This window comes from Dermacentor albipictus, chromosome 2 (genome assembly GCF_038994185.2).
Source record: "Dermacentor albipictus isolate Rhodes 1998 colony chromosome 2, USDA_Dalb.pri_finalv2, whole genome shotgun sequence".
NCBI classification, from domain to species: domain Eukaryota; kingdom Metazoa; phylum Arthropoda; class Arachnida; order Ixodida; family Ixodidae; genus Dermacentor; species Dermacentor albipictus.
The window spans coordinates 25,328,318-25,344,751 of record NC_091822.1 but is presented as its reverse complement, the minus strand read 5'-3'; the positions used below and the strand labels follow the sequence as shown (position 1 = coordinate 25,344,751).

Here is a 16,434-nt window from a genome sequence, read left to right as displayed (position 1 = left end):
ACAAAACCCGGAAATACGTCACTTCAGGCCTCTCGAAGTCCACTGAAAAATTGAGGCATTCTTGACGTGTGAAAGGGGTCGCTTCTACAGAAGAGGGGGATCCATGTTTCAAATGCAAGCTTTCAAGCGCAGGAGCGAGAACATCTAGAACTTGTAAAGCGCATCGGGCAGTCAAAGTTCGTGCATTTTCCAAATGTGTGAATTGCAGCAATTAGCGACATCAGCACTTTTGACGCGTGTACTTAGCTTTATCGGGCGACCACGTTTCGCCGCCTAACCAATGTTCTCGCACAGCGCGGGACACGCCTGCATGTATCCGATATTTCTGGAACGTTATCGATGCTTCTATCCGCTGTCTGTGGTCGCCGAACCTTGTGTTATTTGATTCCATCGCCTGACGCGAATGGTGTAGAACTTTGTGGAAGGCACGGGGGTCCCAACGATTAGTCTGGAACATTCGACGACTGCTGTATAAAAGCCGACACGCTTGACCCGCTGATCATATTTCCGATGATCTCCGAGTTTGTTCGCTGCTACCGTAGTTCTTTGAGTGTAGCTTGTTTTTGAGGGCACAAGTTCGCCCAACAAAACGCTCGTTTCTTTAATCACAGTTTTGCTGCCTTCTTAACCGTCACTACCACTTGACAATATAACCACTTGCACATCCTGTTCAGGCTACTTGTTGGCAGCAGGAGGTACGTTCGACGAAGGCGATGTATGCCGCTGATGCTCAGCAGGTGGGCATGCATTTGGCAGGGCAGGACAGGCAACGTCGTATCACTTTTCTGGCCTTCGTTTTCATTAATAACGTTGCGTCGGGTTTCGCGCAATGACTGCTGTTCCGTGATTCGAGGTGATGACGGCACTGGACTACGTTGGCGATGTAGGGTCGCATTCTTTGGCGAACGTCGACGGTGGGCGCGGGAGCATCGTTTTTTCACAGAATCGGCTGCTTCCCGGTGCGCAGAGCCTTCGTTCAGCAACTGCTTAAGTATTCACCACGCTTTCTTGATTTGGAGGCAATTTCTCGACCAGGCTCCATGCGATCCTATGCAGTTTCTGCACTTAAATACAGTTGCATGGCAGGATTCCGGGGTATGCAACTCACCGCTGCTCGCACATACTGTCGCGTTATTAAAAACGCCACTGACGTGACCCAACCAAAGGCACTTGTAGTTTTACGGGGGGGGGGGGGGGGCGAAAGTGATCCACCTTCACATTAGATGGTATGGTGTTGTCATTGAAGACTATCTTCACACTGTGAATCGCTAATCTTAGATACCTGCATGATGGTAGAATCAGGAGTGGCTGCCTTGACTAGAGTAGGCAAGTCTTCATTTGGTATAGCAACATCTATGTCGTAGATGACGCCTGTTGCTGTAGTCTTGTCGACTGGACTGTGGGAACGCACTCTGATCCCGTTCAAACTGGTTACCTTACGAAAATGTAAAAAAAAAACGGTTGAATGCACATCTACTGCAAGTATCTTCTTGCGAGTATTAATTCTCATATCGGTTATCTTATTTGGTGGTAATCTTTCAACGAAAGTCGAGACAGCTTGCCTATTCAGGTGGCGAAAATTGTCCGAGGCAACCACCGGCATGGAGAGTTCGGCGGGGACTCGAGGACGGCTCGTATTCTGTACTGCGGACGTACTTGAAGGAGAAAGTGTCCGGAGGCGCCTCCGCTTTGCCTTGCCGCTCCGCATGGATTCGAAGCCATGTTCAGAGTCTTCTCCACTGGCTTAGTAGAGTTCCGTGCTGTCATTGACGGTATCACTTAGTTCACTGTTACGCTTCTTTTATGGCAACGCGGAAAGCAAGGCCGGGTCTGGAGCAAGTCGAGCAGCTTCCATTTCCACCACTGCAGGTGGGGGAGCTATATCCCCCAAATAAACGCCGGAAAACAGAAAATCAGCAGGAGGCGAGAGATACACTTCCTCGTCTTCACGGCATGACAAAGTTACAATGACCGCAACAGAACGACCACACTGGCATCACGACGAAGGTTGACAACAAATCCATGACGGAAACTGTGTGGCGATGATTCAATGACACTTGTGGCATGACAATAATATGAGGACAATGGGACGACGAGTGTGCGACTACGATGCGTGTTGACAGACAGCGGCGGAGCGAGAGGGTCCTTATGTGGCTACAGCCTCTCCCCCCAAATTTTTGTGTGCTGTCATGCACCGCCAAGCAAAACAACTTCCAGCGCCTCAAATCGTTCTGGATTTTGTCTAGAATGTCATTTCCACGCTCTAAAAGGCATTTCAGCGCGAACCTTGCTAACTCTGACCGGATTTTGCGGCTACGCCCATGCAACGGTAGTCGAATAACGCAGGAGCCCTATTCAAGCACAAAGTTTCAAGAGCGTTTTGATGGCCAGCGGGCTCGTCAAATCATCTTGTGGCGGCCGCAGTATCTATGGAGCGGATAGATTTCAATTCCAAACTTTATGGGTGTAAAGTTCTCATAAACTTGTGATGCGAAAGGTGCATTGATGTTTACGAATTCGTGCCTTAGATTTTCAATTCCGCAACTTTTGTGGGTTCAAGGTTGTTATAAACATTTGACCGCAAAGGTACATTGACTTTTCTAAAGTCGTACATCGGGCCATACAACGAGCCAAGCCAAATCAAGCTATTCGATAATTTCTATAGGCGGAGAAGGCGCGCCGACAATGTTATGACGAAAGTCAGAAGACGAAGCTTTAAAAGGGCTCTAAAGCACTTTACACACATAGCAAGAGGCTGCTGGGAACATGTGAACAATATATTGCTGCACAGCATGTAGAAGAAAATTTACAATCTCCTGTCTAATACAACACAGTCTCGCTTGCCCTCGCATCTGGAATGTCGTCTTGCAGCGTTATCTAAAGCAGCTAGGCCTACTAATGTAATTGGTTGATTTCGTGACCGCAAGAGCATTTATAGTAGTACATATTTTCTTATTTTGAAGGAATAAAATAACATATGTGTCTGCGATCTCAAAAAGGCAACAAAAAATATTTTCATTTTTGCAACGCAGGTAGCTGCGTCTACTGCACGTGGCCTCCCATATGATAGCGGTATGCTACATATCTACTAGTCTACTTTTCGTAGATTAGTATTCTACTAGTCCACATTTCGTAGTCTACTGCGGCTGCCGCGAGGGTCCGTGACGAGCCTTTTCGCTGCCGCGATACTAAATTTATGGCCGGGGGTTCGCTTCCTTCGTTTCTTTATCCAGCTTCCAGCGTGCAAGCGGAAACAAAAACAGAATGGAAGCCAGGTATCGCCTAATAATTGCACATATATTTGGAAGATTGCATGCTTAGTTCTATAGATATTTTATAGAGTTCTAAAGATATTCTATGATTAGTTAGAAAAGTATTTCAACGGCACTGTATTGCCGACGATAGTGTGGCCACGATGGCATGACGGCCATGATCGCACACTTAGTGAACCAAGGAGATACCCAACTTGTGTCACTAGGTCGGCGTAAACAGACAGACAGACAGACAGACAGACAGACAGACAGACAGACAGACAGACAGACAGACAGACAGACAGACAGACAGACAGACAGACAGACAGACAGACAGACAGACAGACAGACAGACAGACAGACGGACGGACGGACGGACGGACGGACGGACGGACGGACGGACGGACGGATTGGCAGGCCGACAGATTCACAATGCACCTGTCATCACTCATCCACAGGACAGTCCGAATGATCACTCAGAGTTCGCACATGGCCTCAGCACCACCCATTTACCGCAATCTGGAAATTCTACCATTACCTTCCACATTTCGACTCAATCTAGGTCTCTTATTGTTTAGTTGCCGCATGGGTACATTCCCACTGACCTACCTTCCCTAACGCAACTATATCATGCGACCAACAGTAAATACAAACTATAGTTAAATGACAGTTCTCTTTGGAGATATTTCGTTCTGAAATTCTCTGCCATCGAACAATAAACCATCTCCATCGCAGTATTCCGATGGTTTTAGGACACTCTTTTTCTGACAACTTGCCTTCCTGATTTAAATAGTATTATTCAAATAGCTCTACTTCACGGTTATAGCAAATAGCTGCTCAATAATAAACGTCCTGCAAAATCGGTTGCTGTGTTTTAATCTACTCACACTTTTATATAACTCTTCTTTACTAATTGCTGTTATTTCATCATACTCACATGCTCAAACAACCAGGGTTATCTTTCTTGCTAATTCCAGTGCAATATTCTACTATCTGATATGTTATTAAATTGCCTCTAGGATGTAAATTTTCTATGTTCTTTCCTTTTCAGCTGCTTTTAAGCTTAGTTGCCATCTTATTTCATGTAACATTTTATACTTGTGTTAACAAGATGTTCCCCCCACACTTTTAACTTTGAAACCTCTTTCTGTATTACAACTATGTTGTAACCAAAACAACCTGCTTGCAACAGCATTTGCTTAAACTGGAAACTTGGAAACCACTTAAGTAGGTAAAATGTGCTAATCTCATTAAAGAGATCGGTCTTAGGATGGCTGCCCTTTCAAACAATGCGGCACCCCAAGAGGTAGGCGCTGGCTCTGTATAAAACTGAGGTCAGAGAATGGTATCAAAGGACTTTCGTGATAGCGAGTATACTGAGTGGGAAAGGTCATTATACGCCTAGCATTTACCACAAAGAATCAAAGTTGGTGATCGAAATCAGCAGAACACTCACCACTGTTTGCAACTATATTTTGCAGAGCACTTCGACGGCAGCGGCTGCACCCATTCATGAAGAAGAGGATGTTTCCAGAGCTCGTCAAAGGAATCCCTACCATGGTGAGAACGCTCTCGTGTATTTCTTCTACGAAGAAAGCGACTTGCTGTGTGTCTTTCTATACTATGCGTTGAACCATTATGGCGACCAAAAATAGAGACTGTAACGTCTCTGACACTGGCTATGCCGATGGAGTATACAGGGTGTTTTTTTAGCCGCACCAAATTTTTAAAAATAACATGTGGCAGGTAGTACATTTCTAACTCTTAACCTAAATACTCCATGAGATGGCCATTCCTTGTACGAGAAATCAAAAAAGCTTATTTGCTTATTCAGCACAATTAGGGTAGTTACACTTTAAATAATTACATTACGGCACATTTTTAATCTGCACATAGGATGCTGAAATACAGGCACTCTTATCCCTGCTATGGCAGCCGGTGGGTTCAAAACCGAAAGAACTTCCGGTTATGTATGTTTGGCAGCCTACTTAGCCAAAGAATAATTACTTTGCCCAGTAGTACACCATAGATACACGCTTTCGATATGTTCGTATATGAAGTATGGGCCATATGCGTTGAGCTCACATATGTGGCTTTCTTGTACTTCGAAATAAAATTCATTTGTCAGACATTCCATTAGTTCAGCAAAACTGGTGCCAGCTAGAGAGTTATGTATATCTGTAGGCTATTTTAATTGATGTAGCTCAAGACGGTATGACCGGAAACCTTTTTGGACCTATTAGATTGACCATGACAAAAGCCTTCGTGTCCAACTATGCGGAGTGTCGTGAAGCACTAGCCCGAGTAAGCGACCCGTGGTTGAGAGTTCAGTGTTGAGGAGGAGGACCTCAAGAAAGCGGCTGTGGAGACGGCGAAGCTGATGAGACCGCCTCGCGTCTATGTGCGGCAGGACATGGTGCCGAAGATAAGTAGGAGAGTCGGTGCCTCGGTTGCGGACGCAGGCTTCGCGAGCTGGCTTCAGTCTCTGCCTCGCATTCCGCCTGGAGCAATAGGGCTGCCACAGGGTCATCGCAACCCAAAACTGCCCCTGCCCCTACGGAATCCTTCGTGAAGACTCGGTGCCCACATGTTTTAGCACGGGCTTCACAAGTGGCTGCCTATCAGTTAAACATCTTGAAGGGTCAGCGCATGACGACAAAGACAGAAGGCAGGAAACACACAGGACAAAGCTCAACTCAGCACCTGTCAGTTAGTTGATTCGTATTGATTATGTTCAAACAGTAATGTACGACTGTATAATCACAAGGCACGCAAAGAGACCACAATGCTAATGTCCTGATTGTCTTCCTTGAGTTGTACTTACGTTGTTCTGTGCCAGCCTACTGTGTAAACACGGTTTCTGGGGGAATAGGATTTCAGTGTGTTCGCCACATGTTGTATGTTGCCGCTGCAAAGGATAATAGTGGTCTTCCAAGGATGTTGACACGAAGCCTGTCACAACCACAACACTTATGAAGCATGCCGTATTGTGCTCTTTCTATTCGTAAAGTTAATAATATACAAGTAGTAAGTGATGCTGCGATAAAGGATTAAAGCTGATGACTTGGCCAGTTTACCATTAGGCCAATTTGATACTAAAGTTTAGCGAAATGAAGAGAACGTAATGTAAGGTACATACAGTTTATAGACACTTATTAGATTAAAATTCAGAATATTTGCACCTGCATGTGTTGCCTATTTTCACATGCTCTGGACGCTTGTGTCAGGCCTATACCTTACATTACGGTCGATCTTTTACCTGCCTTCTGTTCGACATATGGCTGCATTGTCGTAAATAAATATAATTTTTCTGATTCCGTATAGAAGCGCAGAAGCCAATAACTGCGGCAAAAAGACGTTAACGCGTATATACCACATTCTGGGTGTATATTAAGCTCTATATATTAAGATGTGGACGGCTGTAAATAGCTCGGTGTTGCGAAAGACATGTGCAGCGCTCTAAAGTAAGCGTTAGGCAAAATGTTAATGACTAACGCCATATTGCTATTTCTGCTGCATGAAATGCAACCTTTTTTTGTAAACTCCGGCGTTACCACTATTGTTGCTTACTAACGTGACTTAGTAAAGCGTACAATCAAAATTAGGCACTCTATTCTGCAAGTTGGATGCTGCGCTTGCAAGCTCAATATAATTTTGCCGTCAACAAAACGTGCACTTTGTTTAAGTATGACTTGTTGTGGGGCGCTTTGGCACAGGCTACTCGAAGTGCACTTTGTCGTTTGTCATGCAGGTGAGTGACACCAACGAAAATGGCAGCGTGGGTGCCAGGACACTGGTTAAAGGTGAGTACACTTCCCAAGAAGTGTGCAACCATCATTCAATAAAATTTATTTGAGTTCTGGGGTTTTAGTGCCAAAACCACAATTTCGTTATGATGCACGCCGTAATTGGGGACTCCGCATTAAATTTGACCACTAGGAAACGTTAATGTGCCCAATGCAAGGTACATGGATGTTCTTGGGTTTCGCCTCCATCGAAATGCGGCTGCCACGGCCGGGATTTGATCCCGCAACCTCATGCTCAGCAGCGCAACACCATAGCCGATATGCCATAGCGGATGGTTCAGCAGCCGTCAGTCATAAGTGTATTCAAATAATAAATTTGGGCTAGTTGGTACGTATTGAAAACGGCATTGCTAACTAGCGCTAAAGAGATGTGGGACTAGGAATGTTCTGTGTGCTTTTCGTTCTCGTCCCATTCCTTTTTAGCGCTAGTAAAGAATGTCTTAAGCCTGCAGGTGCATTTTTTTATGCAATGGTCTAATTACACAAACTAACGTCTTAATTGCAAAGGTTACGGCACACGTTTTTATTTGAAGGTTGAAGGGAGTCACCACGAAGGTCTAGTTCCGCGTTTGCACGTTTCAGTATGGCCGGGTGTCCAATTATTCGTCCAAGTTATTCGATTAGGCACGCGGCAGATGGCTCGCGATGCAACCCTGCTTCGTCGTAGTAGGCGGCTGTAACATAAGCCTTCACTGTAACGCGCGACAAAAAAATACTCTTTATTGCCACTGCTGCTGCAGTGACCATTTGTCCAATCAGGAGTTGCGCAAGCACAAATTGTAATCACTACGTTGGACGAGGCAAGCGCGGTGGCACCATTATTCTAGGAGGCATCTTTACCTCCCAGGGGGGTTGGATTGAGCACCACGCCTCTAGGTGGCGCACGGGTAATCCCGTAAATTCCCGTGTGGTATTCGTGTAAGGTATTCAATGAAAACAGTGAACATTAAGTGGCAATACAGGGCCATGAAATACCTCTGGTAACGGAATATAAATACCTTGGTATATGGATAAATGAAGGCAATGGATATATAGAAACACAGGAAAAAGCAATAACAGGGAAGGTGAAAAGAAATGCAGCCATAATGAAGCAAACAGGGCCACGTAAATACAATAGGTACTAGGTGCTCCGGTGTATGTGGAAAAGTGTAATGGTTCCAGGAGTTACTTTTGGAAATGCCGTTGTTTGCTTCAAATCAGGGGTGCAGTCAGGACTCGATGGGAACCAAAGGTCAGTGAGTCGCCTCGCATTTGGCGCTCACGGGAACAGTACAAATGAAGCTGCGCAGGGTGATATGGGCTGGACTAGTTTTGAAGTAAGGGAATCTCACAGTAAAATTGATGATGAAGAGCTACTGAGGATTATGGAAGAAAGTAAATGGGTTGGGAGAGTATTGAGGCATCTGTACAGGGATAAGATTGATTCACAGTGGCGGAAAATAACTAGGAAGCTCACCAGCAAGTATGCGGCCTGTAGGGTGGGCAATACAGGAACAACGAACGTCAAGCGCAAAGTGAGAGTTTCATATAATCTCATGCGTAGCAGCTAAGGAAAAGAAACCTGCGCTGAGTAACTACTTAAGAGGAAAAAACAGAATAAGGAAAGAAACAATTTATGATAACTCACAGCGAAGCTCATTACTTTTCAAAGCGAGATCAGGATGACTTAGAACACACACATATAAAGCGAGATATAAAAAGGAAGAGGAAGCATGTGCCTGCTGCGGTAAAGCTAGGGAAATGATGGAGCATGTTTTATTAGAATGGGGAGACATCTGCCCAGCGGTCGATTAAGGCACCACTGGCCTCCTTGAAGAACTTGGGTTCAGCGAGAGCAGTGGAAAAGTAAACACGTCCGCAATAGGGATTAGTAAGAGGTGATGGGAAGATTGGTGGAATAAAAGTAGGGAAACGACGAAAAACAGACACGTAAGAAAGCACAGTCCGCAATAGGGGATGAGAAACTTTGGTTATGGAAGTTCATCAAGTTCTTTTTTCTTTTTTCATTGTCTAACATACGTAACACATTAGCCAGTATAATAACAAAAGCTTGGTGGCGCAAACCACCACCCCGTTGCAAAGGGGACGCTCAAAACATGATTCCATCCATCAAACCACCCATCCAAACTGAATAAAAAGTTTCACGCAAGTTATTTTAGTCTTCATGGCTATTTTTTAATGTAGAAACATGCAACTCAAATTTTAAGACGTGTCCCAATAGCTTTTCATTCTAAATATGCGTTGTAAAGTGCGTTCTAAGAGGTTAGTTAACATTAGTTTTGTTTAGTTTATAGATGGCCCTGCTTTTTGTTTTCATATGTCAGTGTGCGCAGACAATTAATCTGAACAGACGTGATTTGAAGAAATTTTGTAATTTTTTTCTTTTAGGAAGCGTTCTACGTAAAAAAGAATTCTACAGAAGGTTAAAGGCTTATATTTGAAGAAGCAACATAGAGCTAAGGAACATTCCCTCACGCTACCATTTAGAGTCTTGAAGGCACGGTATACTTCTCACCGTGATCTGTGTGATTAGGTGGGTGCGTAGAAAATATGGGAAAGAATACGTTGAACACTTGTTTAGCACCGTATTATTGGTAGCAGATATAGGAACTAAATGTGTATAGATTCTTGCAGTTGGGAATGGTTGTATCCGCGCACGCACACAGCAGACGTCTCTAACGTATGGAAGCTGAGTGATCAGAAGAGTGCTTGCTTCGCCCATAGAAGGCTTTTGGCTCAAGCAAAAATTGCATTGACCATGCCTTGAGAGGCGCATTGGCAATAACACCTCGCCATTACGGTGTGTGATTCCCTTGAATGGCTGATACGTACCATCACATTTTCTCTCCAAAAGGAGGTCTCAGCTTTTTTGAACTTTCAAGAACTAATGATGCATTCAGGTGCATTGAGCGGTAACAGCTCATCCTACCGTAGCTTTGAACCTACCAACTCCAACAGAAGTAAACATCAACAAAGGGAGCTTGCTTCCCTCAGATAAAAGCTGCGAGACATCTAAATATTCAAGGCGTTCTGACAAAACTCACATGTTGAACTTGAACGACACTACTGATGTTGAACGCGATGCTCGAGCTGAAAAACGTAGCCGGTCAACATTAAACCATGCTTCTTTCTTGTCGTGTAAAAATAAGAACAAAGATCTCCGCCTAATAACGTCCCCAAGGAAGGCATTTTGCATCAGCAGGTTGTTGCTAATGCAATACCATCTCGACAACAGGTTTTTTAAAAGTATTACAGTGGAACTTGCATTCCATTTATGCAGCTTACACAGATTTGTCGTGTCTCACTGTTCAATTAGATCCGAATATAATCATTTTACAACAAACTTGGCTGTCTCAAGGTAAAAATTTTCATCTCAGAAATTATCGCTCTTTTTCTTTAGATTGGTCTAGAGAAGGTGGTGGATAACTTACATTAGTTTCATCCGGAATTAGCCACTAAGCAAAGATAGCACTGAAACTTCTGTCCCCTGGATTCGAAATTCTACTACTAGCCTTAAATGTACCTTTATGGCGGTCATTTGTCATCGCCAATGTACACTATGCTTCAGGGGTTCACGACAGACTGCCTCTAGATAGTGTAATTCCTATTAGAGGAAATGGTGTCATATTGGCGGGTGCTTTCCGCTCCCATCTTCTAACATGGGGCTTAAGAACAGATCCGTGCGGTACTCGACTGTGGCATTGGTCTCAGAACAATAATCTCTTATGCCAAAAAACAGGTTATCCTACTTTAGTTAGAGGTTTAGCTACTTCTCTAGATTTCAGTTTCTCTTGCTCAGGTTTTTGCGTATCGTCCTGGTCGATGGTTGACTATGCTACATATAATGACCACATTCCGATGATTTTGGAGATTATGTGCCCGGTAGCATTCTTAGTGTCGCATGCACAAATAAACATAAATTATAGTAAATTCTAAAGTAGTTTGACTGTAATCATTGACAGCCCTATCTGAAGTGAATTGAACAAAAAGCATTACGATTTGTTCACTCTTAGCGGACCCCCGTAGAAAAGCTGAATTTGAGGTTCACTCACTTAAAGACAAATCCTCTTCGTGCTGGTGGAATGTTGACTGCTGGCGGGATCATAGAAGGAAAGCCGTCTGGAAGAAGCTGTTACATAACCAATGCCCGAAAAATTGGTCAGACTATAAATTTGTTGCAGCCGCATTTAAACGTCTTGCATCAAAAGCAAAAGATTAATCCGACATAAAACATTTTTATTTTCTTGCCAAACCAAATAACAAACGTGCACTATTTGGCTGTACTAGATATTCGGTTGTACTAGATACAAGAAAATGATTCCGCTGTCGGCAAACGTCGAATCTAGAGTTTTATCCCCGCATAACATGATAGACTCATTGGAAGTTCTCTTTAGAGGCCTGGAACATCGCTTTTCATGTAATTTTCGTGCCCCCGACTTTGATTTCCGACATTGATGAGGATTTTACGGAGATATCTGTGGATGAATTGTCATCTCTCTTACAGAAAATTACAACTGCGGTTGCTGGCTCTGATGGAGTGACATCAGCCATAATAAGAATTCATATAGAGACACGCAAGATAATGTATTAACATCATAAATTATTCACTCAGAAGAGCTTGCGTTTTACAATAATCGAAGATTGCAAATATTTAACCTTTACCTAAAAAGCTGGGAGAGGGTTATACGCTAGACAGCATTAGACCAATCGCCTTTAGATCAAATTTCGTAAAGTTGAAAAAAGAGCCTTACACGTTCACGTTATAAATATTATTAATACAAGAAACATTCTTAGTTCATGACTAATTGCTTTCAGGCCGGTGTGTTCCATATGGCAAGCGCATTTTGACCTGTATAGTCGTATACTAGTACTATCACCAAGGCACACAATAGCGTCGAGCAGGAAAAATTGGGATGCCGGCTGTGAGAACTGAAGTTCCCTGCATATTTGCAAGCATGAGTTACGCAAGTTTTAAGTGGCAGAGAATTGTATTGCTTCTAAAACAGGTTTTCATCGAGTGCATATAGACAGGCAAAATTTCCATGCGTATCTGTTCAATCTCCAGTTTTTAAAATTTTACTCAGCTCCATTTCACCCAAAAGGACTTGCGCAATTACGTGTATGCGGATCACATTGCATTCTTCTCATCGGCAAAGGATATTGAAACACTTTACGAAAACATGCTACGGTATTTATCTGTTCTAGAAACTTGGCTAAATTCCATTTGTCTGGCTCTAAATGCGTACAAGTGTTCATTGCTCGTATTTCCTCTGAAGGTTCCAGTACAAATACCTCTGTCGTACCAGCTCGATTTCATTTCACAAGTAGAGGCTGTTAAATGTCTTGGTGTTATATACGACAGCTCTCTTTCATGGCGTGCGCGCATAGATTATGTTGCAGCTAAGGATGTTCGAGCGGTGGTTTCGTTGCGTAGATTGAGCAACAGCCAATTAGGGATGTGCAGGGGCACCTTGTAATTAATCTGCCTTGTGTATGTATGCCTTTTCCTGGAATTGGGATGTGTACTATACTCTGGCGCGCCTGCCTGTAAGCTTCGCCCCCTGGTTCTTCTATAGAAGCAGGCATTATGGCTATGTTTAGGGCTGCCTAAATTTGTAGCAAATACTATTTTGTGTGTAGGAACAATAATTCATTCTCTTGTAACTCGGTTTCGCGTGGTCATTGTACAAAAATTTTTAAGGGCGTCCGAATCGCCAATAAAATTTTGCCATACAGTGTTCATTTCTCAGCCTAGTATTTTTTTCCATGCCGATTAGTCTGCATTCAACGATCTTCAAGTTAATTTTGTACAAACTCTTCTCGATCCGTTCCACGTTAGGATGAGAGAGGTAAATGCCACTTGTGACGGGTAAAATTCTCTTAGCATACAATTTGGCGAAATTTTTCCAAGCAATGCAAAACACCTAGCTTACCAAAACCTAAGTGCTATTTTACAAGGTTATTGAATAAAATCACAAACAAATGTAGTCAGTGAGACTAGTGCCACGCAGAACCAAGAAAATATGTGGTATAGGTATATTCAGGCCAATTCTCTATTGGTCATTTCCCCTGCGATTTCCAGACTTTGTACCAATATTTGATACATAATTTTTAACGCTATTACCCTTCGTAAATTAAGCCCTATAGATTATGTACTCATGGTTACTCATTCTTTGTCCTTGTGTACTTCACTCACAGCACCTAATGATCAATCTCGGGTTCTGAATTTAATCTGAAGTACTTGAACACTTAACTGATATCCATCTAGTCTAGATAGCTGCGCATACAGGCCTAGTTCTAAATTAAAGGGCTGGTTCACTGGCAAAAGCGTCGCTAGCGGGCCCGGCCCCTGAAATTCTGCCCACACCAGCCTGGATAATAACTGCAAGATTTCGAAGGCAAAAGAAGATGCGAAACTTCTCTGTGCAATCTGTAACAAATTCCTTGGATTTTAGACACTTATTATCAATACTCCTGGAAAGCACTCTGCCACTCTACTACTAGTAGCGAAGAGTAACTACTAGTGCTCTTCACTGTGGCATACCTTCTTTAAGTTTTTGTTTATACAGGGCTAGTCTGGCCCCCTCACCTATTTGTCCTATGAGTAGGGAAGATAAAACTATAGACCACTTCTTAATTTCTTCTCGAACATTTATTATCTTTAGAAAGCGAATCCTAGAAACACCACTCCGCCTTCTTGGATTAGATTTAACTTTTGAAAATGTGCTTTATTGGGGCGCCTCTACACTTGGGCATAGCGACGGGAAGGTTACCATTCCCATACAAGATTTTGTTTTAGATTCGATCAATGAGATTTAAACTCTGAACACGAAATTTTTAGCCTACTGTTCTCTCACCGAAATTGAACTTGGATTGCTTCTACTATATGGTTAGGAAAGGATTTTCCATGTCATAAAATCATGCAGCCTCCACAATCCCTAGCTTGCCTTCCATATAATTCTTACTTATTTTACGCTTTACTATATTCTTGCCGATTCTTGGCAAATCCCCTCGAGTGGGTACGTGCTAGTTGTTCACAAGGACCTACATCTACATCTACATGTAGGATTTCTTTATCTAACTCCTGCCGCCCGATTCTTGACCTAACCCCCTGAGTGGGTGCGAGCCATAACAGACGCTCATCATCATCATCATCATTGGGCGTTGATTAAGTGTAATTAAAAGCGCCTCATCAGTAAGAATATTATGGAACTCACGGAATCTAACAAGTTGTTATCTTTTGTACAACACGTATACTTGAGAAGTTTTGGCACACACTAATAGGCAGCTTTGTACATGACGTCGCTTTCCACATGAACAAACGCGACCGGGTCATGCTTATCTCAAAGCTTTTGACCTGGTACTTCATCTTAAAGTCCTTCCAAAACTAAATTCTATTGTGAATAAGCCTGGATTACTGTCCTCAATTTCTATTTTTCTTTGTCACCACTCTGATTTTGCTAAGCTTGATGCCACCGACTCCACTGTCTTTAACACACTATAAGGCATTCCGCAGGACTCAGTGCTCAAAACCTTGCTCTTTCTGTTCAACATTAGCGATCTCTTTAGTAACATTTGCCCTCAGTTTCGTTTATGTGCAGATAACTACGTAATCTTTGGTGTAATCAAATCACCTGAAGGTGATCGACGTCTGTGTGACTCTTTTATACATGGTGCCCGAAGTGGAAGATCAACATTACGCTTCACAAAACTTTCGTAATTTCTTTCACAAGAAGCACATCTCCATAGGTCTCTGAATGCAGCTTTATCGATTCAACGTTAGACTGCGTAAAGAAATACAAACATTTTGGCGTAATTTTCACCAATACAATATTTTACTCTGCCGATATTGTTGATATTACTAACAAAGCCCTACAAAAATTGCGTGTATTGATCGTAAATTAAGATCCGCTCTTAAGGATACAAAATTACTGCTCTACAAGTCACTCGTTCATCGCATTCTTCAATGCGGTGCTGTTACGTTTTGCTCTTATAAACAGTATGGCATCGGCAAAATCTCGAGTGAGTAAGATTTCTTTATTTTATCAACATTGGCTTCGCTAGGCCTCACATCATTCTCCTCATGCCATTCTCTTCAATCATTAGGCATATCCAGCTTTTCCGGATGAATGGATGGAAGTTATGAGCGTCCTCATTGGAACGGTGCCGTGGGTTGCGCAACAAAGCTCTTGCTCTTATACTGCATATGTCCTACCCAAGATAAAAAAAGAAAAGAAAGAGAAATAAACACTATGAACTCTCACCACATTTTTTGACCCCCTATTGCGAACTTTGCTTTTGTAGGTCTCTGTTTTTTGCCGTTTCTCTACTTTTGTTCCACCAGTCTTCCAGTAGCCTCTTACTAATCTCTACTGCGGACATTTTTACTTTTCCTCTGCTCTCGTTGAACCCAAGCGCTTCAAGGAGACCAGTGGCGCCTACATCGACCACTGGGCAGATGTCTTCCCATTCCAATACGACATGCTCCATCGTTTCCTTTGCTTTACTGCAGCAAGCACATGCTTCTTCTTCCTTCTTATATCTCGCTTTATATATGCGTGTTCTAAGGAATCCTGATCTCGCTTCGAAAAGTAGTGAGCTTCCCTTTGAGCTATCATAAATGGTTTCTTTCCTGATTTCGTTTTTTTCTCTTAAGTTGTTACTCATGGAAGGTTTCTTTTGCATTGCCGCCACCCATGAGATTATTTCAGTCTCTCTGACTTTCCCCTGGGCGTTCTTTGTTGCTGTGTTGCCCACCCTACAGGCCGCATACTTGTTGGCAAGCTTCCTAGTTCTTTTCCTCCACTGTGAATCAATGTTTTTCTTGTATATATACCTCAACACTCCCCCAGCCCATTTACTTTCTTCCATATTGACCAGTAGTTCTTCATAATCAATTTTACTGCGAGCTTCCCTCACTTCAAAACTAGTCCAGCCCATATCACCCTGCACAGCTTCATTTGTAGTCTTCCCGTGAGCGCCCAATGCGTGGCGACCCACTGACCTTTGGTTCCCGTCGAGTCCTGATTGTACCCCTGATTTATAGCAAACAACCGCATTTCCAAAAGTAAGTCCTGGAACCATTACACCTTTCCACATACCTCGGAGGACCTCGTACGTATTGTATCCCCATAGCGCTCTGTGCTTCATTATGGCTGCATTAAAAGTGATTTTCGAAGCGATGCGGTGGAGGCGAGCGCCATCTGGATGTGTTTCATGGAAGCGGGCGCGCCGCTCCGTGGACTCTCAGATATTTACGCGCCGGCGTGTGCAAATGGCGGACGCCGTATCCAGTCTGTGCATTGTAGAAGCGATGGAAAAGGGGTTTGAGTTTTCACGTAACAGAATTATTTTTTCTCGTATATTCCAATTACACG

At 43.2% G+C, this 16,434-nt stretch overlaps 1 protein-coding gene across 2 annotated transcripts in view; it reads left to right on the top strand.

Annotated features, from left to right (window-relative positions):
* Positions 1 to 16,434, top strand: part of LOC135897914 (rifampicin phosphotransferase-like) — a 219,183-nt gene that overhangs the window by 190,464 nt on the left and 12,285 nt on the right. For both annotated transcript variants that reach the window (XM_065426606.2, XM_065426605.2), the window contains 2 exons: positions 4,733 to 4,811; positions 7,003 to 7,054. In XM_065426606.2, the coding sequence (XP_065282678.2) occupies positions 4,733 to 4,811; positions 7,003 to 7,054 (131 nt within the window). The remainder of the gene's footprint in view (positions 1 to 4,732; positions 4,812 to 7,002; positions 7,055 to 16,434) is intronic.